A 27,898-nucleotide genomic window follows, 5' to 3' on the forward strand; every position below is an offset into this window, starting at 1 on the left:
TGATAAGTACAATGGAGAAAATGCAGCTGGTTAGGTGATTGACTTGGGGAGGCAGGTGGCTGTTCTGGGTAGGGTGGTGGTAGAAGTTGTCTCTGTGGAGATTACATCTGAGCTGAGATGCTAAAGAAAGACAGCCATCTAAACAGGTATATGGGTGAAGTCTTCTAAAAAGAGGGATCCTCTGTAAGTATAGAATGAGGCTGGTACTTGTTAAGAGCTGAAGGATCAGGGAGGGGGTAGCTGAGTGCTTGAAGAGTAGTCTGGCAATAGGTGAGGTTTGAGAGTGCACGGGGACCTGTGGATCCTGTAGACCATGGTAAAGACTGTACTCTTCCTGTGATTGGATACCTTTGAAAAGTTTTCAGCAGGGGAGTAACAAGACAGAGCTTATATTTTTGTGGGTTCACTCTGGCTGTTGTGAGGAGGAACAAAGAGATGAATCTGTGAGGCCAGTTGAGAGAGTGTTACCCTATTTCAGTTGGGAGATAATGCACGTCTCAGTACAAGGTGGTAAAAAGTGGTGAGATTAGATTTACAGTTTGATGGCAGAGCCAACAAGATTTGCTCAGGACTGTAGGCTGTGAGGTGGCACTAGTGGTAAAGAGCCCGCCTCCAATGTAGGAGACATAAGAGACCTAGGTTTGATCCCTGGGTTGGGAATATCCGCTGGAGGAGGGCATGGCAACCCACTCCAGTATTCTTGCCTGGAGAATCCCATGGACAGAGGAGCCTGGCAGGCTACAGTTTATAGGGTTTCAAAAAGTTGAACAAGACCTAGCATGCAAGCATGCATGTAGGCTGTGAGAAAGGAGTTAATTATGATTTGCGTCCTGGGCAATTGAATGATTTGTGTTATTTACTGTGTGGGAAATACTGGGGAAAGAGTAGGTTTAGAAGGGGATATATTAAGGGTGCTGTTAAGGATACATTGAGTTTGAGATGCTTGTTAGACTTCCAGATAGGGATGCAAGATGGTCATTTAGATACGTGGGCATGGTGTTCCAGAGAGTTATCAGTGAATAGATAGCACTGAAAGCCTTGGTGCTGAGTGAGATCATTTAGGGAACGACTGTAGGTAGGACAGAGAAGGGCTTCCCTGGTGGCTCAGCAGTAAAGAATCTGCCTGCAATGCGAGAGACAAGGGTTTGATCCCTGCGTGGGGAAGATCCCCTGGGGAAAGAAGTGGCAACCCACTCCAGCATTCATGCCCAAGAAGTCCCATGCAGAGTGGAGCCTGGTGGGCTACCGTCTGTCCATGGGGTTGCAAAAGAGTTGAACATGTCATAGCGACTAAACAACAGCAAATACAGGACAGTGAGAGGTTGGAGGCCCGACACTTGAGCAGACAGATACTTAGTGGTAGGACAGAGAAGCAGATGAAGCAAAATAGACTGAGGAGTAGCTAATGCTGTACTTTAACAACAGCCAAGTGAAGAGGGTAGAAGGGAGCAAATGTGAAGGAAGGGTAAGATGAGAACTGAGAACTGTCTTTTTGATTTGGCATTGTAGAGGTTATTGGTGCCTTGTCAGGAGGGGATCCCATGAAATGGTGAAGGTATAAGCTTGATTGGATTGGAGTCAAGAGAATATGGGAAAGAAGGAAGTGTAGACAGCAATTATGGACAGTTTTTGTAAGGAGTTTTTCTATAATGTGCAGAGAAAGGGGGCCACAGCTGGACAGGGTTTGTCAGAATGGGCTTAAGACATCACATTTTATAATATTTTTATATACTGATAAGATTATTCCAGTCAAGAAGACAAAACAGAAAATTCACAGAGAAGAGGGATAATTGCATGAGCAAATCCTTGAGCATACTAGAGGGGTGCCTAAGTGGAGGAATTTTTTTTTTTTCTGTACCATGTAGATCTTAGCTCCCAACGAAGGATCAAACCTGCACCCCCTGATGTGGACTGGACCACACCACTGGACCCACCAGGGAAGTCCCCAAGTGGAGGAACTGATCTTAGGAATAGTAACAATTTATGTATAGTAATAGAGAAGGCAGAGTATAGGGGTACAACTGCAAGTAAATTGGAAGATCTGTTGATAGGAAGATGTGGAACTTCTCTTTTACTACTCTTATGTCAGTGAAATAAACAGGATCACCAGTGAAGAGAAAGAGCAGGAAAAAGGGGTGTGTGTAGAGGGGTAAGATGTGAAATCATCATTAGGATGACAGTGCTAGCATCAAATAGTATTTACTGTGTGCCGCATATTTTGGGCTTCTCTTGTGGCTCAACTGGCAAAGAATCCACCTGCAATGCAGGAGACCTGGTTTCGATCCTTGGGTTGGGAAGATTCCCTGGAGAAGGGAAAGGCTACCCACTTTAGTATTCTGGCCTAGAGAATTCCATGGACTGTATAGTCTATGGGGTGGCAAAAAGTCAGACATGACTGAACAGCTTTCACTTTCACATTATTATATGTGCCTTATATTTACTAACTCATTTAATTCTTATAATGCTAAAAGGTAAATACTCTTATTACCTCTGTTTATAGTGTCTTAGTCCTTTCAGGCTGCTATAACATAATACCATAAACTGGGTAGCTTATAAACAATAGAAATTTATTTCTTACATTTCTGGAGACTGGAAAGTCCAAGGTTAAGGTGCTGGAAGATCTGGTGTCTGCTGGGAGCCTGCTTCCTGGTTCATAGACTCTATTGCAATAGCCTCAAAGGTTGAAGGCAGCTCTGGGGTCACTTTTATTTATATTTCATTTTTTTATTGTTTTATTTTTTCTCAGTTTTATTGAGATATATTTGATATATTGGGGTCTCTTTATGAGAGTTCTAATCCCATTCATGAGGGCTCCTCTATATCTAATCTACACCCAAAGACATGCCCCCGCCAACACACACACCTACTAATGCTATCACATTGGGGATTAGGTCTTAACATGAATTTTGCCTTCTAATTTAGAAGTGTGGGAGGATAGGTTGACAAGAGAATTTTGAGGACCCATTTGAAACCATAGTTATGAAGTCATATCAGTTACCATGGCTTTGTGTATTCTTCAGATTCATTTGATACAGTGACTGAGTAGATAGTTGGCCTAGGGGTGGAGTCTATTTACAGTAAATGTGCCCGAGGAAGGGCAAGGGAGTTGAGAGTAAGGGAAGGATTACAATGAACCATGAGATACTGGAGGAGTAAAGAGCCTTTTTTTTTTTTTTTTTCTACTAAGTCAATTCAAACATGCCCCAATATTTGAGACCCTATGGGCTGTAGCCTGCCAGGCTCCTCTGTCCATAGGATTCTGCAGGCAAGAATACTGGAGTGGGTTGCCATGTCCTTCTTTCAGGGCATCTTCCCAACTCAGGGAGGAACCTGTGTCTCATAGATCTACTTGCTTTGACAGGAGGGCTCTTTACCACCAGCACCACCTGGGTAGCCCAAGTAAAGAGCCAGGAGTAGGCAAAACAGTTCTGAAGGCCTGGCCCTACCAGATATGAGAAATTTCTATGAGGCTAATGGGCTTCTCAGGTGGCGCTAGAGATAAAGAACCTGCCTGACAGTGAAGGATACGTAAGAGACAAGGGTTCCATCCTTGGGTCTGGAAGATCCCCTCGTGGCAACCCACTCCAGTATTCTTGCCTGGAGAATCACATGGACAGAGGAGCCTGGCAGGCTGCAGTCTACAGTGTTGCACAGAGTCAGACACAACTGAAGCGACTTAGCATGCATGCAAGTAAGAGTAGTGTTAGTACAGAAGTTGATAACTTGACTAATGAATAGAATACATAGAGTCCAGCAAAAGACTCCTATAGAAGGAGTATAGAATGTTATTAAGTGACAGAATTAGATGTCAGATCAGTGTGTAAAAGAACAATTGTCAAACAGATGGAGCCACACAAAAAGTGGTTACCCAAATTAAATTGAGTCACCATTTCAGGCTAAAAACAAAAATCAATTGCAGGCAGATTGAGGTCCGGTATGTCAACAGTAAAATCTTAAAATTCTGAATAGATAACAAAGGTGAGTATCTCCATGAACTTAGGAAAGGAAAATATTTCTAAATAAGAAGAATGATAAATTTGACCATATTAAGAACCTTGTTAAAAAAAAAATACACCTGAAAGAGAGAAAAAGACAAGTTACAGCCTGAGTTGATAGTCACAGGAATGTTCATATAAAGTTGGGATAGATTGTTCCTTGAAAGTTGAGTAAAACATCCTGTAAAATCATCTGGGCTGGGTGCTTTCTTTGTGGAAAGGTTATAAACAGCTTAAATATCTTTTTAATTAAATCTAATTTAAACTAAATCTCTAGTTACAGAATGAGTCAGAGAACCATGATTTCTTCTTGAGTCAGATTTGGTAAGTCATTTTTTAGAGTTTGTCTATTTCATCTAAGTTTTCAAAAATATTTCATTAGGTTGTTATGACATTCTATTATACATGAATATATGTGTTATATATACTTGTTGGAAGTTGTTTTAACAATGAGTGTAAAATGCTATATAGTACTAAACAGGTTATCTTTTTTCAAGTGAGTTTTGGTAATGTGTGCATTTCAAGGTATTTGTCTATTTTATCTAAGTTGTCAAATGTATGGGCATAAAGTTGTTTGTAGTATTCCTTTATAATCTTTTTAATATTCATAGATTTATAATGATGTCTCATCTCCCATTCCTGATATTGATAATCTGCATCTTCTTTCTCTTTTTTTTTCTTTTCTTTTTTTTTTTCTAATTTTACAGTAGCCACCCTCAGTTCAGTCAGTTCAGTTGCTCAATCGTGTCTGACTCTTTGTGACCCCATGGATTGCAGCACGCCAGGCTTCCCTGTCCATCACCAACTCCCGGAGCTTGTTCAAACTCATGTCCATCAAGTTAGTGATGCCATCCAACCATCTCACCCTCTGTTGTCCCCTTCTCCTCCTACCTTCAATCTTTCCCAACATCAGGGTCTTTTCCAATGAGTCAGTTCGTTGCATCAAGGGGCCAAAGTATTGGAATTTGAGGTTCAGCATCAGTCCTTCCAATGAATATTCAGAACTGATTTCCTCCAGGTTTGACTATTTGATCTCCTTGCTGTCCAGGGCACTCTCAAGAGTCTTCTCCAACACCACAGTTCAGAAGTAACCATTCTGCGGTGCTCAGCTTTCTTTATGGTCCAACTCTCACAATCATTCATGACTACTGGAAAAATCACAACTTTGACTAGACAGACCTTTGTCGGGAAAGTAATGTTTCTGCTTTTTAATATGCTGTCTAGGTTTGTCATCGCCTTTCTTCCAAGGAACAAACGTCTTTTAGTTTCATGCCTGCAGTCACCATCTGCAGTGATTTTGGAGCCCAAGAAAATAAAGTCTCTCACTGTTTCCATTGTTTCCCCATCTGTCTGCCATGAAGTAATGGGACTGGGTGTCATGATCTTTGGTTTCTGAATGTTGAGTTTTAAGCCAACTTTTTCACTCTCCACTTTCACTTTCATCAAGAGGCTCTAGTTTCTCTTTGTTTTCTGCCATAAGGGTGGTATTGTCTGCATATCTGAGGTTATTGATATTTCTCCCAGCAATCTTGATTCCAGCATGTGCTTCATCGAGTCCAGCATTTTGCATGATGTACACTGCGTACAATTTAAATAAGCAAGGTGAAAATATACAACCTTGATGTACTCCTTTCCCAATTTGGAACCAGCCTTTTGTTCCATGTTCAGTTCTGTTGCTTCTTAACCTGCATGCAGATTTCTCAGGAGGCAGGTAAGATGGTCTGGTATTCCCATTTCTTGAAGAATTTTCCAGTGTATTGTGATCCACACAGTCAAAGGCTTTGACATAGTCAGTGAAGCAGAAGTAGATGTTCTTTTTATGGAATTCTCTTGCTTTTTCAGTGATCCACCGGATGTTGGCAATTTTAACTCTGGTTCCTCTGCCTTTTCTAAATCCAGCTTGAACATCTGGAAGTTCTCAGCTCATGTACTGTTGAAGCCTAGCTTGGAGAATTTTGAGCATTACATTGCTTGTATGTGTGTGTGTGTGTGTGTGTGTGTGTGTGTGTGTGTGTGTGTATGTGTGTTGCTCAGTTGTGCCCAACTCTTGGTGACCCCGTGAACTGCAGCCCGCCAGGCTCCTCTCTCCATGGAATTTTCCAGGCAAGGATGATGGAGAGGATTGCTTTTTCCTTCCCTAGCATGTGAGATGAATGCAATTGTACAGTAGTCTGAATATTCTATGGCATTGCCTTTCTTTGGAATTGGAATGAAAACTGACCTTGTCCAGTCCTGTGGCCGCTGCTGAGTTTTCCAAATTCACTGGCATACTGAATGCAGCACTTTCACAGAGTCATCTTTTAGGTTTTGAAATAGCTCAGCTGGAATTCCATCACCTCCACTAGGTTTGTTCATAGTGATGCTTCCTAAGGTGCACTTGACTTCGCACTCCAGGATGTCTGACTCTAGTTGAGTGATCACACCATTTTGGTTATCTGGGTCATTAAAATCTTTTCTGTGTATTCTTGCCACCTCTTCTTAATATCTTCTGCTTCTGTGAAATCCATACTGTTTCTGTCTTTTATTGTGCCCATCTTTGTGTGAAATGTTCCCTTGGTATCTCTAATTTTCTTGAAGTTTTAAAATTTTATAAAAAGTATACCTTTCAGTTTTGTTTTTTTGGCCACGTGGCATGTGGGATCTTACTCCCCCAACCAGGGATTGAACCTGCACTTCCTGCACTGGAAGTGTGGAGTCTTACGCACTGGACTGCCAGGGAAGTCCTCTCTTTTTCTCTTGGTCACTTCGAAGTTTAGTAATCTTCTTGATCTACTCAAAGAACCAGCTTTTGCTTTCACTGATTTTCTCTATTGTTTTTCTGTCTTCATTTTCATTGATTTCTGGTCTTATCTTTTCTTATTTATTTTTTTTCTGCTTGTTTTGGAGTTAAAGGAAATCTTCTGTTATTGATTTGAGATCTTTGTTCTTTTTTAATATACATAATGGTATGACTGTCCCTCTAAGTATTACTTGAGTTTTGGAATGTTATATTTTAGTTTTAATTCATTTCAAAGCATTTTCTAATTTCTCTTTTAATTTCCCTTTTCACTTATGAATTATTTAGAATTGCATTATTTAATTTCCAAATATTTGGATAACTTCTAAATATCTATGTTATTTAGTTCTAATTTAGTGTCATTATGGTCTAAGAATATCCTTTTTTGATTGCAGTATTTTAAAAATTTGTTGAGGTTTGCCTTATGGCCCAGATTTAGTCACTCTTAGTGAATTCTCTTTGTACTCTTGAAAGTATGTTTGCTGAGGAAGAATGTACTATCAGTGTTAATTAGCCCCAGGTGGTTGATAGTGCTGATCAGGTCTTCTGTATCCTGTATTCAGGATGATAGTGACATTGTGTGGAGAGACTGGGGACCATAGTGGGATGTTGGGTTGTGTTTACTTTATGCAGTAGGTTTAATTACTATATTTTTATAGAAACAAACAAATAAATAAAGCATGAACCGATGGTTAGGATGTGCTATGAACCAAGGATTTTGATTTCTGTAGCCATGAATACAATTTTTAAAGGATTTTATTTCTGTATTTGGAACTTTGAATTTTTTACTTCCTAATAAAGAACTTATTATGTAATTTGGAGCCTGAAAGGAGACAGAATTTCCTTTGACCTTGGGCCCTAAATTTTCTAAAAGGATCCTCAAACAAGAATCAGCTTGAAGAACCAGAAGAAAAGAAAACTGTCCTGGCTAAAGGGTAGTGAACCAGCCAGAAAACTGAGGAAGGTGAAGTTCAAGAGGTGGGCAGGACCAGCTCATGTCCAACCTGTAGGCCAAGATAAGGAGTCTGGGTTTTATTCTGAGTGTGATGAGAAGCCATTGGAGGCCAGAGGTGAAAGAGTGACTAGAATCGGATGTGCACAGCTAAGGTAGGGCACCGTAGGGGGACAAGAAAGCCTAGGCTTTCCAAGGAGGGGCCTGTTGCAATAGAACAGGTGAGATATCAGAGGTCATGGTATAATTTGGGGTTATATCATGTTGGAAAGAGCAAAATCATTGATATCATCATCATCACTACCACCACCAGCACCACGACGGTCTCTAAGGCCAGGTACTGTTTAGGTGCCAGGCTTAGAAATCACCTGCATCATTTCTTTTAACCCACACAGTAACTCCTATGTTGTAGGAGTTACTTATTTTACCTTTTAAATTGAAACTTAGAGAAGTTAACTTCTTAACCAGAACATGTTTGTTGGTTTCCAGGTTAGTTATAAGACACAATTTTGATTTTTAAGGAACTAAGGAAAAAATTTGATGAATGTAAATATGGCACAGAATTGATGGGAAATAGTTAAAGTATTCTTATTTTAATTTGCAACCTGATGTCCATGGGTTACTAAAGGTATGTAAAAACCAGTAGACACTTTGTCACAAAAGATCCTGTTTGGTAGTTCTAAAAATGTTGAGGGCATGGAGAGAGGAAGGAGAACACGTTTTTCTCTTTCCTAGTATTTCCTCCAATAGGAGTTAAATTAGGGTAACATCTCTGCCAATTTACTCATTCCATGCCAGGTGAGGAGAGGTGACATCTCTCTTCATGTGTTAAGTTTAGAAAAAACAGTTTAGACATGTTCAGCTTTTCCTGTTTTCCTTTTTGGGACCCAGCCTGCCCATGGAGCACACATTTCCTCCTGTTTCTTCCAGGGCAGTCCTCTCTTCCCTGTGAGAAACCGGTACTACCGTGATAGGTTGCCATGTCTGTCTTCTGCAAGGAGGGGTTCAGTTACAATCTATTTTGATCCTTCACTAAGCTTGTCCTCCAATCTGGCCTTTCATAGTAATAAAGGTGGTATTTGACCCTCTACTTGTCTAGCATCTTGTTTTGGATGTTTAGTCATTAAGTCGTGTCTGACTCTTGTGACCCCATGGACTTGGGGATATAGCCCGCCATGCTCCTCTGTCCGTGGGATTTTCCAGGCAAGAATACTGGAGTGGGTTGCCATTTCTTTCTCCAGGGGATCTTCCCAACCCAGGGGTCGAACCCAGGCCTCCTGCATTGCAGGCAGATTATTTACTGACTGAGCCACCAGGGAAGCCAACCTCTTGTTTAATTTCTCAGTTATTAAAAGTTTAGCATTCAGGTGGGGCAGGGTTTCCCTGCTGGCTCAGCGGGTAAGGATCCACCTGCAGTGCAGGAAAACCCGGGTTCAACCCCTGGGTGGGGAAGATCCCTTGGAGAAAGAAACGGCAACCACCTCCAGTATTCTTTCCTGGAAAACTCCGTTAACAGAGGAACCTAGCAGGTTACAGTCCAAGGGGCCTCAAAGAATGGGACATGACTGAGCTCAAGGCACAGGTGGGGCAGAAGAGTAGTATCATTTGACTTCTCTCAGAGCCCAACTAGAAAGAAAAGTTGATCTTCATAAATTAGATCAGTTGATGGGGAGACTTAAGTCAAGAGTCATGATGATTCTTTGTACTGTATGAAATAGAAGTTAGCTTTTGGGGAAGAATAGCTAAGGGTTTCAATAATGTTGAAAATTGATATTGGAGCTTTTAGAATGGTTAGAAGTTATTCCTGGTGCTTTAGCTATGAAAATTGAGGCATTAGTTGCTATCAAATGTGACAAGATAAAATAACAACTTTAAGTGGGCAAGAAGAAGCAGGAAAAGTGAGACAGATGCTTACACACTCTGTATAACTACTAATGATGAATATTGAGTGCTTCATTTTTCCTGATTAAATTATTAAACCCAACTTTTCCTTTATCCAAAATTAATGAGATTTCTTATCCTCTCATTCTAGCTACTTTTTAGTATAGTTGTTATTTCTTCTCATATCTATTCTATGGAACTAAAGAAATAGTGTATTGCCATGTAGTCTTACTAATACTCAAGGTTGATCTTTAAAATCTTGTTATTTAGTTAAACCCCTGTGTAGGGTCTAGGGGGAATTGACAATGCTGTTCTTTGATGCCCTTTTAAAATTCCTGGAAGGGAGTTATCATTTTAATATGCATATTAAAAGTTATTCTCCAGGTGTTCTCTAATTTGGCTGAACACCAAACAAAAGAAAATAGGCCTCTATTTCAGCAGGGACCTTTGAATTATAAGAAATGAAAGATAATTTTTCTTATTAGGGAAAGAAAGATGATTTTCTTCACTCAGTGGGATGTTAAGTTAGAATCTTATTCCCTGGAGAGGTTTAAGAACCTGTAGATGATTCTTAGCTAGATCTGTGCTGTCTGAGTTCAGTAGGGACCAGATGATCTTTGTGATGGAGAATGGCCGGGGTCACTCTTTTGCCTTTGCATTCTGTAGTAAAATGAAGATTCACCAGGACTACTTCTAGGTGATTTAAATGTAAGAATATTATAATATAAAAATGTAAACTTTTATAAAAGTAAGTGTGTAAAATTTTGAGCATTTTATATTACTAACATTTTATTGTTTAAAGAACTTTAGATAAGGTAAAGCAAGATTTTTCCCCCCATATATTGGAAAAAAAAAAAAAAACCCAAAAAATCAAGAGAGAAAAAGTAATGAGGGAGTGGAAGGAGTGGAAGAAGAGAGGAAGAAAAGAAGTTGGGAGGTCAGGGTTTCTATAGCTACACAAAGAACAGTGATAATTTTTCCACTGATCTAAAGCATTACTTTTCAATCTTGGTTCTGGCAGTCATTGCTGACTATGAAGATAACCCAAATGAATGAATCTATAACAAGTTCTTATATAACCGGTTCATTTTTTGTACTATGTGCCAGTGAATTTTGAAATTTATTTAGATTTTCAGTTAAAAAGTCTGGGTTTATGTTAATTATGTAGGAGACAGTATCTTGGATTTTTACCAAGTAGTTGTACATAATGCTCTGTGAAGTATTAATTTTTGTCCAAGGAATCCATTTTTCTTGTTTTATAAATGGCAGCCTAAAGTATAGGGCAACTTCAAATAGCACATACTCTCAATGTGAGTTTTTAGTTTACTGAATTAAAACTCTGACTCCTGTCTCTGTTGAGGTGAGGACTTTTCAGGTGCCTGATGAGAACATTTTTGAGAGTAGTGGAAGCCTTTTTCTCCCTAGTTGCTTCAACTCTTCAAAAGAGATAGTTATGACCCATCTCTTGTCTGTTTATCTGTTTCATAGCTGTCTCTCTTCTCCTATTGAATCAGCCATTGTTTGGAGTGGAGGTGGGACCTTCAGAGAAGGTCATTAATTTGCTAGGTGAAATATCCCCAAAGTGTTTACCCCAGCAATTATGTGTTCACATATCACTTGTTTGGGATCTTCTTGGGAGCAAAGATTAGGTCCTTTTTACACTGTATTCCTGGCATCTAGCACATGACAATCAATGTTTGCAAAATGGACAGATTTATGAAACAGCAAACCTCCTGTTTCAGTTTAGCTTGAGAAACAAGAATGTAAAAATGTGCCACTAATTTAACACCTTATCCATGTTCCATGAAGTCAAAGGAGAATCTAAAGTAAGAAACATTTAACATTTAAATCAAAAGCATTTGTATTTCATTTGCTAACCTGATTTTAATCAACTCAGAAATTAATTTGATGAAAATTGGTAGAAATTATGGCAGCAATTAGGCTCTGAACTTGATAAGAGTCTGTACTAGCCTGGATTATCCACAAAAAAACCAATAGGAGATATATACATATATATGCACATGTATGAATATATGGTTTATTATAGGAGTTGGATCATGTGAAGTCGCTATACTTGCAGTCACCAGCAAACTAGAGACCCGGGGAGCCAAAGTTATAGTTCCAGATGTAGTCTGAGTCTGAAAGCAGGAAAGGACTGATGTCCTTGCTGTAAGACAGAGAATGTGCAGTCTCCCTTACTGCACCTCTTTGATCTAGTTGAACCTGCAGTGTATTTGATGAGGACCACTCACCTTGGAAAGGGCAATTTGCTTTGCTCAGTCTACTGAATCAAATGTTCATCTCATTCAGAAACACCCTGAGAGACACAGCCAAGTATACACGCACCTCACAGCCCAGTCACACTGACCCACATTAACCATCATGGAGTCACACCTTTGACGAGGAGAAGTACGTGCATACTATATGATATTTTGCTAATAAACTGATGTAACATGGGTTTTGTCTGTTTGCATTTTCAAGCTACTAAATTTGATGGAATACTTGAATTAGTTTATTTTCTAGTTGCAATTACCTAAATATTCATGCCCTGGAGTCACAGCCATGTGACATGAAGTGGGGAATAATTATGTAGTATTTGTGATAGGTTTATTCATTTTCCTCCACATTTTACTCGGCACCAACTTAGAACAGCAACTTCTTGATGTACATCAGTTTAACTAGACATGGTCTCTGTGCTCATGGAGCAGGCCTTCTGAAAAGGAAACGCACTGTAAACAAGTAATGAGAAAGTAAATGTCTCGGTACAAAGTGTGATATATGCTATGATGAGAGTGAAGAAGACAGGAAGAGTTAGAGGGGTGTGAAGTGATTCCCACAGCCAGAAGAATATGTGCAGCGTCACTGAGGTGCACAAAAGCCTGGCATGTGGAGGATGTTGAGAGGCTGAGTGCAAGCAGAGTGCTGTAAGCCTGGTGGGGAAGAGGGTGAGAGAGACCAGCAAGGGCCAGGTCATGCAGGCTTTGTAGGAGGTGCGTGGATTTGGATTTGGAATCAGTTTGCAAAGACCACTGTAATCAATTTGAACATTTGACTAATGGGATTTTCAGTCTGAGAGCATTTGGATGAATAGAGACTGTAGTCTGATAAATGCTAGACACCCCTTAAGGTAAATATTAGAATTTAGATAGATCCATTTTATTTTTTCTCCATGAGAACTCAATTCTGTATTGTCGTATATGATTATGGAAGGTAGGTTTTTTATATTCACATTTTTGTAGGTGACATTTCATTTAATCATATACAGCAAATCAGAAAATGAAGCAAATCCAGGTATTTTCAGTTGAAAAGAAGGCAGTGTGGATGAACAGCTTCCTGTTCTCTCATGGAAAATGTTGAGGGAATATTTTCCATGCTCCTCTGCATTTTCTGTTTGTCTTGTAAGTCACTAATTGCTCTTTGTTCTGGAATAGCTTTAGGATGTTTGTAAAACGAACAGCCTTGAAAGGTATAAATAGTATCTTTCTCTCTGGCAAAGAGGCAGGTTGGCTTATAGCCTTGGAAACTTGAGTTTCTCTCCTGAAATGATACCCACCACGTGCACGGGTGTCCATCTGCCCCCACCTGTGTTACTTTATGGGCAAAGGGATGACGCAGAGAGACTTATGCTCACACTGCTTGCTCTTTGGTGAGTAGTAAGTATAAAGTCCTTTGATTCTGACCCGGGAGTCTTGCCTTTTGCTAGCATCCGTGAAGCCCTAACAGGCTAACTCATTAGCTTCCAAGCGGGGAAAACCCTCAGACCTTCACAGTTTTGGACAGAGACCCCTCAGCTGTCTGAGCAGGCAGGTACGGTGCCACCCAGGTGAGACCCTAGTGCTTTGCAGCCTGCACACTATCATATTAGCATTTTTTTTTAATCACTGATTTTCTCCTCCAGAGTCACAAGACAAGCTGTTCTCAGACAATCACATCTTAAGCGTGATTTCTATTTTAAAATGCATGTGTGAAACCTACTAGCTTCTAATTATTCTGCTTTAAATATTCTTCACCAAGTGGGAGAAAATTTCAACAACAGAATGCTATATTAAAATTTTAGAGGCATCATGTCATAAAATGTATCAAGATGATACTCGATTTAAATAAAAAAAATGTTGCGTGTGTGTGTGTGTGTGTGTGTGTGTGCACCTGAATATATAACTGAAGCATATTTTCAAGAAAGTTTGCTACATAATAAGCACTAGGGGACTACTACTGTGGTTTCTGAGTGCTCACAGAACCATTATTCTCATGGTACGGGATCATCACGGGCTTGGGTTCTCACCTCCTCCTGACCAGGAGTTGAGGAGCAGTGCCATCAGGTACTAGTTCTGCTGCTGTGTGGGGCTCTGAGGGCCTGCTCTGCCAGCTGGAGATGCTCTGTGTTTGCACAGGCCAATACACCGGCCACCCACCACATGTGGTTACTGAGCACTTAAAGCTTGCTTACTCTGAACTGAGATATGCAGAAGGATAAACTATACACCAGATTTCAGGCATAGGGCAGGAAAGGGCAGTAAAAGATTTTGTTACTAATTTTAAAAAATTACTTTTCTGTGTGAAATAATATTTTAAATGTATCAGGTTAAATAAAATACATTGTTAAACTAACTTCACCGGCTTATTTTTAACTCTGTCAGCGTGGCTACTGCTGTTACTGCTGCTGTATCGCTTCAGTTGTAACCGTCTCTGTGTGACCCCTTAGACGGCAGTCCACCAGGTTCCCCCTTCCCTGGGATTCTCCAGGCAAGAACACTGGAGTGGGTTGCCATTTCCTTCTCCAAGGCATGAAAGGGAAAAGTGAAAGTGAAGTCGCTCAGTTGTGTCCAACTCATAGAGACCCCATGGACTGCAGCCCACCAGGATCCTCCGTCCATGGGATTTTCCAGGCAAGAGTACTGGAGTGGGGTGCCGTTGCCTTCTCCCAGCGTGGCTACTAGACAACTTTAAATTACATATGTAGCTCTTGCTTGTTTCTATTGATCAAATAGAAATTAGATCTTTGCTACTCACAGCACAGCTGAGAGTCCTTAAGACTAGGATTGCCAGATGTAGCAAATAAAAATACAAGCTATCCAATGGAATTTAGTTTTCAGATAAACAACAAATAATTTCTTAGTATATTATGTCCCAAATATTGCGTGGGGGCATATTCATGAATAAAGTTATTTGTTTTTTTTTATCTGATGTTCAAGGTTAACCAAGTGTCCCACGTTCTGTTTGACAGCACTGTCTGTGACAAAATCCTCATACCCAGACCCGTCTTGCTCCTTGAAATCCCATGGAATCAGGACAAGGACAGAAAAGTAAAAGGAAAGGTGCAGAGTAGAAGTTGAGTGCAGTGAAAGAAAAGAGAAGAAAAGAAAATATAGTGAGAAATAGAAATAAGATGGAACATGGATAGGCCTTTTTTATTTTATAATTTTTGTTAGCAATTTTCTTCCCTATTTCTGTTTTTTTCCCACTTCTCCAAATGTTGTGATTTTATTTCCTTATTTTCTATAGGGCTCCCTAGAGCCACATGAAAAGATGCCATTTGTGCACAGTGGGCAGTAAGGAAAGGAGTGTCTCATCAGGGTCAAATCCCCAACTTTCCTATAATCCATCATCTCTGAAATGCCACTTACAATGGGCCCTTTTAGCTACCAGTACTTTGTCATTAAAGAGTTCAAAGTTCTTAAGTGTCAAAAATGGTGGCACTTTCATTTTAGAGGATTTTCTTTATTGTGCTATTTTAATTGTATATTTTCAGGTGGCTCAGACGGTAAAGAATTCTCATGCAGTACAGGAGACGTGTACTCTTTGATACCTGGGTTGGGAAGATCCCCTGGAGAAGGGAATGACAACCCACTCCAGTATTCTTACCTAGAGAATTTCAAGGACAGAGGAGCCTGGCAGGCTGCAGTCCACGGGGTTGCAAACAGTTGGATATGACTGAGTGACTTAGCACATAAACAAACAACTGTTAAGAATTTATTATTTGTTTTATGCTTTTTAGGTGGAGGTGGTGTGAGTGGAGGCTGGCAAAGAAGGAATAACTAGATGTTCTTTATTTTTTCTAGTTATTGAAGTAAGAAAAGGCTTTCATCTCTTATTTATTTATTTAAAATTTTGTTATATAGTGTCCTGGGGGTTCATTGGAAGGATTGATGTTGAAGCTGAAACTGTAGTATTTTGGCCACCTGATTCGAAGAGCTGACTCATTTGAAAAGACCCTGATGCTGGGAAAGATTGAAGGCAGGAGGAGAAGGGGATGACAGAGGATGAGATGGTTAGATGGCATCACCGACTCAATGGACATGAGCTTAGGTAAACTCCGGGAGTTGGTGATGGACCGGGAGGCCTGGCATGCTGCGGTTCATGGGTTCGCAAAGAGTCAGGCACGACTGAGCGACTGAACTGACTGACTGACTGATTAAAGCACTTAAGATGAAATTCACTCAACAAATTTTTAAGTGTGTATGACAGTAGTTTTAGGCTTCTCTGAGGGCTCAGTTGGTAAAGAATCCACCTGCAATGCAGGAGACCCCAGTTTGATTCCTGGGTCGGGAAGATCTGCTGGAGAAGGGATAGGCTACCCACTCCAGTTTTCTTGGGCTTCTGTTGTGGCTCAGCTGGTAAAGAATCCTCCTGCAATGTGGGAGACCAGAGTTCAATCCCTGGGTTGGGAAGATGCCCTGGAGAATGAAAAGCTACCCACTCCAGTATTCTGACCTGGAGAATTTCATGGACTGTATAGTCCATGGGGTTGCAAAGAGTCGGACACGACTGAGTGACTTTCACTCACAATATTATTAGCAGGCTGGAGTTCATGGGGTCTCGAAGAGGCAGACACGACTGAGTGACTTCACTTTCACTTTCACAGTCTTTTACAGCAGATCTGTAGAATTTGTTAAACTTGCTTAACTGGAAATTTTGTGCGTATTAATTAGCAAGTTCCATTTCCTCCTTCCTTAGCCCCTGGAAGCCACCATTCCACTCTTTGATCCTATGAATTTGCCTGTGTTAGATACCTCATATAAATGGAATCATGTAGTATTTGTGACTGGCTTATTTCACTTAGCATAATGTCCTCAAGGTTCACCCACATTGTCACATATTGCAGAATTTCCTCTTTTTTAAGTCTGAATAATATTTCATTGTATATTTGTATCACATTTTGTTTATCCATTCATCCATAAACAGATACTACCTCTTGGCTGTAGTGAATGGTGCTGCAGTGGACACAGGAGGGCTAATAGTTCTTTGAGATCCTGATTTCAGTTCTTGTGGATAATTATCCAGAAGTGCAATTGCTGGATCATATGGTAGTTTTGTTTTAAAGTTTTTGAGAACAATCTGCATATTGTTTTCCATAGCAACTGCTATTTTCCATAGCAACTCCATTTTGTATTCCCACCAACGGGGCACTTGAGTTCCAGTTTCTTCATATTCTTGACAATGCTTATTTTTTGATTAACAGCCACCCTGATAGGTATAAGGTGATGTCTTTGTGATTTTTATTTTTATTTCCCTGATGTTTAGTGACACTGAGCACTTTTCTTATGCATGTTGGCTATTTGTGTGTTCTTTTTGAAGAAATGTGTATTCAAGTTGTTAGACCATTTGAAAATTGAGTTATTTGATTTATGCTATTGAGTTTTAGGAGTTTCTTATACATTCTGGAAATTACCCTATATCAGATGTATGTTTTGCAAATATTTTCTCTCATTCTATAGTTGCCTTTTCACTCTGTTGATTGTTTCTTTTGCTATGCAGAAACTTTTCAGTTTGATGTAGTCCTGTGTCTATTTTTGCTTTTATTGCCTGTGCTTTGGCAGTATATCCATGAAATCACTGATGAAACCAGTGTCCTAAAGCTTTCCCCCTATGCTTTCTTCTAGGTTTTAAGTCTTTAACCCATTTTGAATTGATTTTTGTGTATGGTGTAAGATAAGGGTCCAATTGCATTCTTCTGCTTGTGGCTATCCAGTTTTCCCAGCACCATTTGTTGACGACTCTGTCCTTTCCCCTTTGTATATTCTTGGCGTACTTGTTACCAACACTAACTAACACTGGTCAGTTGCCCCGATGTGCATGTATTTATTTCTGGGGTCTCTATTCTGTTCTATTGATCTCTATGTCTGTCCTTATGCCAATACTGTACTGTTTTACTTACAGTAAAGGAATTTGTGATCCCACCAGCTTTATTATTCTTTCTCAAGGTAGATTTGGCCATTTAGGGCCTTATCTAGTCTTCACAATTCTTTAAGTACTTTGTCTCCACTCTGCAAGTGAGGAGAAGTAACTTGTCTAATAATACCAGATAGCCAGTAAGAGCTAGAGCTGGGAATGCTCTTGAATGCTGTCTGACTCCCTAGTCAGTACCCTTAACCATTGCATTCCATGCCTCTCGGCAAATGGAGAGTCATGAATTCAATAGGAAAGTGTGTATTAGGACACATATGTAAAACTAGGGTAGCCTCAGGGAGTTTTACTTAGTCACATATACACAAAAATGCATATGATATTTGTATAATTCATAGATTTTTGAGGGGAATTTAATAATTTCCTGAAAAGTATTATGAGATTCTTAAGAGTACCAAAACTATGCCAATTTCTAAAAAGAGCTTAATAATCTTTCATTGAGATGAATAACCAAAGAACCTAAACAGACCCATTAGATTCATTCTACACTCTAAATTCAGCAGTATCAGGCTCCTCCTTCCACCCTTCCCCACACATAATACATCCTGGGAATGCTCTCTTTTTATTGGATGAATGTACTAGTCACAAGGCATAAAAAGTACTGCCTCTGCTTGGTTTGCATTTATGAATTAACAGATGTGCCTGGTTTGAAGAAACAGATTCATTTCTTGATGGGAAGAAAAATCTTGGTTAGTTTTTCACTTATTTTTTTATGTATGGGATTTTCACTAACTTTGGACCAGATACTTGCCAGGAAGAATGTAAGGTGAGTAACTGCACATCTTTAAATATCTGTGAACTTCAGTGCAAGTGCAAGTGTGAAATTAGATGATTCTGTAATTTTTTATGTGGTTGCACAGCTACATTTGTTAACAATTCAAAACAGATATACTAGATTAGATCATTTGATAGTTACTAAAATCATTGAACTAGAGTTTATAGATGAGATTAAAATATAGTCTTTATTATAAGAGGGAGGAGTTATTTATTTGTTCAAAGTATCCAAAGAAAATTTGTATTACATATCAAAATATATAAGAAAATGACTCAAATCAGTGTTCATATTTCTTTTATACTCATAAGTGCTGTTAATTTCAGTTTATCTTGCTGTTTTTATGTGAGAAGAGAGTAAGCAAAATTTAAAAACTAAGAAATATATAACTTGACCCCCAAAGAATAGATTTTAAATCTATTTTACCTGGTAGGAGATGATAATTGTGTGGAGTACACACTACTTAAAACTAACAAGCAAAATATCTGTTTCTATTTCCTTTGTCCTTTTGGCTTCTCTCTATACCATATAAGGAAACATATAGAGATTTCTCCATAAAGAAGAATATTCAAAATCTGAATAGCAATTAACTTATGTCATGTCTCCCAATTACTCATTATGTGCAATCACAACAAATCTGTCAGGGGGGTTAGTGTGAACACAAAGAAAAGTGTCAAGCAGGATTATCTGCCAAAACTTGTGTTAAGGAATTCTTAAGTCATCAGCTAATAAAAACAACAAGGACAGACATTTTTTAACAACTGTTTTCCCATGTTCCAAATCAATTAGTTCTTTCCTTCAGGTTCACTTTCAAGTAATGTAAGTGACCTATACTCCTTAGGTGGTTAAAGCTTAGTAATATTGCCTCACCTGGTTTATATAGAAGTGACTGATTTGTGTATTACACTGATAAAATGTGCACTAGAAACTATAAAAATCCCAGTTCGGTTTTTGAAGCAGTATTAATGATTTTAAATCATTTTAGCCTCAGAAGAGACCTTAGAAATCACACAAATCAATCATCATTTGTATCTAATAATATGGCATATTAACTCATTGTGATGGAAACAACAGTTGCTGTTTTGTGAATGTTCTTTCAAATCATAAATCTGGAATTTAAAATTTATTTCACCTCTATGGGCAATTTAAGGTCCTTAAGTCTCTAGGAAGGATAATTGTATTTTAAGCCTGACACATGTTTCCGATGCTTAGAGAAAGAAGGGGTCATCCCTCTTCCTTTACATATTTGTTTCTCAAATTGGGTTTATACTTAAAGAGAAAATCTCTTCCCTTTCACACAGCATATCCTGTGATCTCTCATTTCCCACTTCCCTTTCGGAGTTTGTTCATTAAGTTATTAGTTCATTTGTATATGTAACGCATAGGTTTTTAATACTTGATATTTTTATATAGGCACAATGCTAGGTGCTGGTTATGCAGTGGTGGCAAAACAGATAAAGTCTCTTGCCTCATGAACCTGTAAGTCTAGAGCAGAGGTGCTCATTAATCAAATGAACGGTGTTATTGCAGATAAACTGTGAAATGTTCTTTGAAAGAAACGTATGGTAAACTGTGAACACATATAATAGGGGACCTGAACTCGTCTGAAAAGTTAGGGACGGCATTTCTGAGGGAGCAATATTTGAGCTGTGATCTGGAGGATATGTAGGATGTGATGAGGAGGTAGAGGGAAGGATAGGCTGGAGAACATTCCAGATAGAGGGAAGAGCAGGTACTAAGACTCTTAAGAGGGAAGAAGAGAACATGAAGCATTCAGGGATTTGAATTAAAGAATGCTAGTGTAGCTGGAGGAAGAGGGGATGAGGGGAAATGAGCACAACGGCTAAGGCCAAGGTCTTTAGGGCCTTGTCAGCCTTCGTAGGAACATGGTCTTCAATCCTGAGCAGAATATGAAGGAACTGCTTCACCTTCACCTCCACAAAGGCGTACTTGGGAGACTGAATGGAACACCTGGTAAATCAAAAATATGGCACCAGCCACTGCAGGCCTAGGGCTCTTGGTTACTTTTCATACATTGCAGAGATCCCTTTTACTGGAAAGTTTCTGAATATTTTAGTGCTAATGTAGGTTTACTTTTTTAAAAATTAAAAATCAGTGTTTCTTAGTATGTTCGCACAGATAATTTTAACCAGATAATCCTTTAGTTCTAATTTAGTTCAGAGATCATGTAGTGATGTGAAAATGCATGTGTAGAGTATTTTGCCTTTGGTTGATATTATGGCTTCCCTTAAAGCCTCATTAGTTGAAGCTTATGGGTGTGGGCAAAGCCAATTGAAATTAGAGTTTATCTGAAAAAAGAAGTACACCAGCCTTATTGTATGTCCATAGATTCACTGAAATGAAAATGAGTCTGTATTGTGTGCTAAAAGCTTTTCATTAATGAACACATGGATTGATTATGACTTGATAATTACTAAAGCTGGATGATGGGAACAGGAACTTAGGGAGGGTGAGGGAGCTTTTATTTTTCTGTTTGAATCTATGTATGTTTGCAATATTCCGTGATAAAAAGATGTATGTATCTTTTAATGTAGTAATTTCACTTCTAAGAATTTATCTTAAGGGACTTCTCAGGGGTGTGAACAAATAATCCAAGGTAATGTTCAATACTATTAATTGGAAACAACTTAAATACTTAATAGGGATTTATTTAAATATATTAATGTGTTTGTATGATGTTATACCAGATGAAATTTAAAATTATGTCATAGTCATAAAAATATGTATATTTTTAAGTAAAAAATTATAGGCTTTAAGATAGTATGTTTATAAAAATCTGTTTTTAAATAATATAAATAATAAATTACATTTGTGTATAGGGTGTATGTGCATGTATGTAGAGTAAAATGCTGGAAGGACATACTATTATAATTTATATCTTCATAATTTTCAGAAATACTTTTTTGGCAATAGTCTTTTTATTTAAATAAAAAGGGTTGAATATTTCTGCTTTAATATCCTAACAGTAGAATATGGTATAAAATTTCACTGTAAAATATTTTATTATGTTTTATAATTTAGTTATTTAATTTATTCTTGGTTATTATTTATTTTGGTTAAACCTTAGTGTCTAGCATACTGCTTGTCTAGCATACTATTCTTTGAGTAGACTATTTATCAATGAATAAAGATTAAGATTGACATTTTAAAGTTTTTTCTTCTTTAAAATTTCCAGTCTTTTCCTTATTTCCTTTGAAGAACATATATAGTATTACTTTTTAATCAGAAATTCACTATTCAAAAGTGAACAGTTTTACAGGCTGTGATTCTCCTCCTCTTCTCTGAGATGTAGTAAACCGAAATGTCCTTCTTAAAATTTCATATAAAATCTAAAATGTATATATTTACTTACCATCTTTTTATTTTTGTTTTTTTCTAGTTTCATCTCTCGAACATCTTCAAATAAAGAAGTGGTTGTAAAAAGTGGTAAGACTTGTAACTGCCCTCATGCTTCCCCCCGGGGTTGAGGACGGGTTCTGTCTCTTGACGGGCTTCCCTGAACACTGGTTCTTGCACCTGGAGTCTCTGATGTGAAAAATCTCTTAAATACTGTATTCTGAATTATGAGCCAAAAGAGTCTCAAGCCTGGTACATTCTACAGTGCTTAGCATATTATTGTCACTCAATTACATTAATAAACTGGTGACATTTTGCCTTTGTACTCATGTCATTTTATTTGACAGATCGACAGAAGAGTGGCGATATGAAGCCAGTGCAGAATTTCTCAGTGATACCAATCACACAGGTATGGACATTTTAGGAAACTAGACTGAATCATTAAAAAAAAATGTATAACACATTTCAATCAAGTCAGAGCCACTGTGAAAATATAAGTAATAATTCTGTTAATAACTAACATTCTTGGTTGCACTTTGGGTGGGGAAATGTTATGGTAATCTTATACTTGAAAAAACACTAAAGTTTTCCTTGTTGTCATATATAGTGTTTTCATTACGGTATTCAGTTTTACTTTTGTTGCCTTCCAGACAGGATCACTATAGTAACAATTTACCTTTGGTTACTGATAAACTTGGGTTGCTGCTGCCTGTTTAATTTCTCTCTTATCTTTATTTACACTGGAGTTATTGGTATGGAATAGTTGATCTAGATAAGTGATCACCTCTTTCAGATAGAGATTGCTTTTGTGACCTCCAGAATGATATACCAAAGTGCATTGTCCTGGGCTTTTTAGAGATCTGCGAAGGTTTCATAAGATGTAGAACAAGGTTAGAATATCTTGCTAGATTGTGTATATTAAATGACGTGGAACTGCATTCTCCAGGAGAGTAGACACTAGCCACATGCAGCTATTTAAATTTAAATTCAATTTAGATAATATTAAGTAAAATTAAAAATTAAGCCCCTCAGTTGCACTGGCTACATTTCCAGTACATAATAGCCAATAGCACAGAATGTCCTCTTGGACATTAATGGTCTAGAGAATTTTGTTGCATTTCTAGAAACCTCTTGTTTTCTTTGTTTAACATATTTTAATTAATTTATTTAAAGTTCTGAATTATTTGGGTTCTTATTATTTTAGAGATGATTACTGCCATTAGTGAATTTTTTCGAAATATTAATAGACATATTTTTCTGTGGTTTTAGGTTTACAGAAAAAAAATTGAACAAAAGTAGAGGATATTCCCATATACTTCCTCAATTTACAACCCACACCATCTCTAATTTTCTCTATATTTAGAATCTTTAAAATAGATTTGATCTAACACTTATTTAAAAGATTAAATCTAACACTAATTTAATCTTTTAAATCTGTTAAAACTGTTACATTTGTTAAAACTGATAATTTTACCTAAAATTGATAGGTTATATTAGCATTTATTCTTTGTATTGTACACTTTATGAGTTTTAATATTAAAAAATTATACATTATAATTTGTGGAACTGGGTTCATGTACCTTCAGGTACACCTATATTTTTAAGTTTATTAGGTCCACCTATCTCCTTTTACCCACAATAGCATGGGCTCTGGAACTAGCAGAGTAACAGGCTTTGCATTGGCTCTTTTGCTTCCAAGAAGCCTTCTGTACTATGGAAACAAATTCATATCTTAAATTTCATTTATTGGGTTCATTAGGCTCTCAACTACAATCTGAGCAGACGTTTAGAAAAAGAACCTCGGAATGCGTTCAGCCATCATAGCCCAGTTAATGTCTCCATGGATGGAATTCCCTGCATTCTGTTTTGGGCCAAAAGAATAACAATTAAATTTAAGAATCAGACCTGGCTGGACCTTACAGATGAAGCTATTGGCCAGAAGGCAACAGTGGATGCTGGCAACTCAAACTGCAGTGAAGAAAGTGCCATGTAAGTTGACTGCTTTGAGGAGCAAGTCCTTAGGGTGAGTGTAGCCTGTTAACTGGGTGGTCGAGTTTTCTGTCATTTCAGAAAGTAGAAGTAGGCTCCTTTGTACATGACCATGACATACATTTCTGAGTAAATGTCTAAAATGAAAGAACAAGTTAGAAATCAGTTGTTTTAGTTTCTTATTTTTTCCCCAGTAATTTTCTTCTGAACACTCTAGCTAATTGTTATATCGTGCTTTGTGGAAGATCAGAGTTTTGAAAATGAAGCTTCCCAAACTCATTCTGAAAGAGTGGATGGATTCCAGACTCTGTGTCAGTTCCAAATGTAAAGTGTCAAAGTACTTTTGTCCTAGCAGGGAGGAAATTCCATATCACTGAGCAGAGTCATACATATTCTAGTGGGTGAAGCAGAGAAAGCTGACTCTATCTAGCCAGGGCAGGTATTCGATTCTAGGAAGTGTTCTGAAGTTGTAGAACATTGCCTGTTTGCAAATGTGCAAGGGGCCAAATTTCAGAGAATTCTTTAGGACATTAAAAAATGATTAGAATAATTCTTTTTCACTTGAGATAAGCATATCCCTTTTGAAGAGGAAATTAGTTTCCAGTGCCTTTCTGTGCTTTTCAGTCATCCAAGCAAATATTTTTTTGCTTGTATTTGTTTTGGTCCAGAGGGAGGAAGTCTGGCATATCCCATTTGCTTTCTATACAACTCCTTGCTTTCAACATTTGTTGGTATAACAGAGGCTTTTGGAAGATTCTCTGCATTTGTTCTGGCCTGGTTTAGATGGGCAGAATGCTTCATATAAAACCATTACATGCTCTGTGTTTTGTGCGTGTATGTGTGTGTGTTTCTCTGTATTCTCCTTATATACTTTCATAGAAATACTTTTTTATTGCTGAACTTGTCATTTAAAAATTCTTGATGATGGGTAAAATGGATTATATTCATATACACTTACAAGTTACATTACAAGTTTTAGTAAGTATATTGCTATTCAGAATGACTCTCTTTATCAGAGGACTAGGGAGTTGTAAGCAAAACGAGAGTCCACCCAGATTCGTTTATTCTGTTACAGCACAACTATCAAAGAGACTTCAACATTGCTGAGAGCTCAGTGCTTTTTCCTCAGGCTCTAATTAATTCCTTACAGGGCTCTTTATTTGTGGTCAACTGCAGGGAGAGAGACTGCCTGCCTGAGGATCATCTTGCCTGTCTGCCTGTCCATGGCTGACTGGCCCTTCTTGATTCCATTTATCCTGACCCCAGGGGGTTTGTGGGAAAGATCTGGGCACCACAGATTTTTGCTGTTCAGAAACTTTAATTATCACTGGGAACCTAGAGACAGAAAGAATGAAAACTTAGCTTCTAGGTCCAGTTCTGCCAATGAGCTCTGTGACTTTACAAATAGGAGCCACTGTAGGGTGAGATGGCGATGATAGCATCTGGTAATAGCAACTAACAAGGCTTGAGCACTTGGCCTTGGCCAGGCACCTTGTGAGGACTTCATAGTCACTTCATCTGTTATCCCTCATAGCGCTCTTGTGAATAAGTCCCTGAGTCACAGGTACAGTTATCACCTGTGTTTCAAGTGAGAAAATCAAAGCTTGTGAGGTTAGGAAACTTGCTAAGATCATACAGCTTGTATGGTAATAGAGCTGGGGTCTAAAACATCTTTAACAACACCATCTTCCCTCCTCTCTTGGCCCTATCTGATAGGAGTGTAAAGATCAAATGAGGAAATGTACATGTGAGAACTTTGTCAAGTGCTACTCAAAGTTCTAATGTTATTTTTCCAAGATACTAATGATAACAGAGTAAAATAGTGTCCAGTTACCTGGTAGAGAGACCAAGGGAACCTTTCGTTTCTGCAGTATACAAGTTAATGATATTTTTTCTTTGTCACTGCCCAAGAATTCCAGTGGGTGAGTCCCAGACTTGCATCACCCACTTTCTGGGGTTCTCAGGTGAGTGTGCAGGCATGCTGGAGAACCCACCAAAGGGCATAAGTGGGAGGCTTCCCAGGATGTGAGGTGTTCAAGGACCAGCTGCTGACGCTGTCCTTGACTCCTGTGAATTACACAGATTAGTGAGATGCCTTTGTCATGCTAGCAAGGAAATCTTATATTCAAGAATCAGGAAGGGAGTTGCAGAAAGAACAAACCCAAGCAAAGACATAACCATGTAAGGTCAAAAACACAGATTAAAAAAAGATGACCACATTTTAGTGCTTGGAAATAATATGTTCAGGGAAAGGCAAATTGTTGGCAGACAGATTTGCTACGGAAGTCTTTTTAAATAGTGAAAACCTTACAAATAGAGCATAATCCCAGCATCTGTGTGTATTTTGAATTTAGGCCATTATAGTCTCAAGAATTCAGAATCTGCTTTAAACATGGGGAGAGGAGGGTGCTTGGAAAAGTAAAAGAAGCTCTTTTTTGAGTGAGTCCCTAGGTTGTATTTCCCCTTTATGGTGCACAGCTTGGCACATGACAGAATCTCACTGAATGATTGCTGAATTTGCATTGTTGAAACCAGGCCTCCTGTCATTTACTCTGCCACAGAGCATGTTAACAGCTTTCACTGAAACCAGGGCTGCTGGAGAAAGCTCTCGGTGCATCAGAAGCGTGGAGGCCGTTGAGCTGCTCCACCAGCGGTCTGAGTGGGCACTGCATGGCTCTGCTTGAGCTTTATTTAGTTCGTTAGCTGGAGAGAGAGTTTGTGCATAACTAAGCTATTCTGATTCCTTGGAGGAACTAGAGAAATTTCTGTTAGAGTAAGTGACCAGTCAAATTTATAAAGTACAGTCTAAGAAATGCATTTCATTTCTTTAAAGTGTTTTCAGTAATTTGTAACAGATTATCAGAATACTGTTGGAGAAAAATCCTCCTGAAACCTTGCTTTAGTGAGCAAATTAGCTTATAAAGTGTAAGTTAGTGCTTCTAAGGTATCTAAGCTCATGATGTTATGAAATAAAGATATTTCTTTTAGTGATCTTTTTAATATGGTTTATTTTATAAATACTCCTTCCCTTTCTCCATAAGTAGTAGGAAGATAAACTTGAGCTCAGTCACTGACATTTCTGTTTCTTGATGAGTGTGACTGAATTAATGAGATTATATTTGTGTGAATGTTTTCAAACTTGTAATTGGATATTTTATAAACATCGACTTTGATTTTTTAGAATGTATATTGAGGTGTTATAACTTCTCAATGTTATAATGTCACATATCAGCATCATCCTTCATATATCTAAATTTCTCACATTTTCCCATTTCAATTGTATATAGCTTTTCATCATCCTTGTTTTTTAACCTGATTGAAATTTAAATGAAATACACTAAACTGCACATATTTCAGTTATACAGTTTGGTCTGTTTTGACATATGCTTATATCTATGAAACCATCATCACAATCAAGATAGCAGACATTTTCATCACACTCAAAAGTTCCCTTGTGCCCCTCTGTAATCCATCCCCGTGCATTCCCACCTTGCCAGATAACTGCTGTTCTGCCTCCTATCATTATAGATTAGTTTGCATTTTCTAGAATTTTGTATATTAATAGCTATAATAGAACAGTGTACACTCTTTTTTTTAGTCTGGCTTCCTTCACTTAGTGTAACGATTTTGATATTCTTCTATGTTGTTGCATGTGTCAAAGGTATGTTTCTTCTTATTGCTGAGTAGTAAGTACTCCTTTGTATGGATATACCACAGTTTATCTATCCATCTACCTCTTGATGGAAGTTTGTTTTTTCCTCCAGTTTTTAGATAACTTTCCAAATAAAGTTGCTGTGAACATTCATGTACAAGTCTTTGTAGGAACATATATTTTCATTTTTCTTAGGTGAATATCTAGGAGTGGAATGGCTGTATCATATAGCATGTGTATGTTTAGTTTATTAAGAAACTGCCAAACTGTTTTTTTAAAGTAGTTGTAGCATTTGCCTTCCTACCAGCATTGTATGAGCGTTCCAGCTACTTCACATCCT

At 38.3% G+C, this 27,898-nt stretch overlaps 1 protein-coding gene across 3 annotated transcripts in view; it reads left to right on the plus strand.

Annotated features, from left to right (window-relative positions):
• The window catches only part of LOC136156372 (V-type proton ATPase subunit S1-like protein), a 44,315-nt gene that overhangs the window by 7,478 nt on the left and 8,939 nt on the right, over positions 1 to 27,898 (plus strand). For 2 of the 3 annotated variants that reach the window (XM_065919080.1, XM_065919081.1), the window contains 3 exons: positions 21,961 to 22,007; positions 22,265 to 22,326; positions 23,677 to 23,906. In XM_065919080.1, coding sequence (XP_065775152.1) covers positions 22,285 to 22,326; positions 23,677 to 23,906 — 272 coding nt within the window. In that variant the 5' untranslated portion in view covers positions 21,961 to 22,007; positions 22,265 to 22,284. Of the gene's footprint in view, positions 1 to 18,437; positions 18,555 to 21,960; positions 22,008 to 22,264; positions 22,327 to 23,676; positions 23,907 to 27,898 lie in introns of those variants that run through there. The other variant, XM_065919079.1, reaches the window with a different exon arrangement.

The sequence above is a fragment of the Muntiacus reevesi genome, chromosome 1, assembly GCF_963930625.1.
Source record: "Muntiacus reevesi chromosome 1, mMunRee1.1, whole genome shotgun sequence".
Taxonomy (NCBI): domain Eukaryota; kingdom Metazoa; phylum Chordata; class Mammalia; order Artiodactyla; family Cervidae; genus Muntiacus; species Muntiacus reevesi.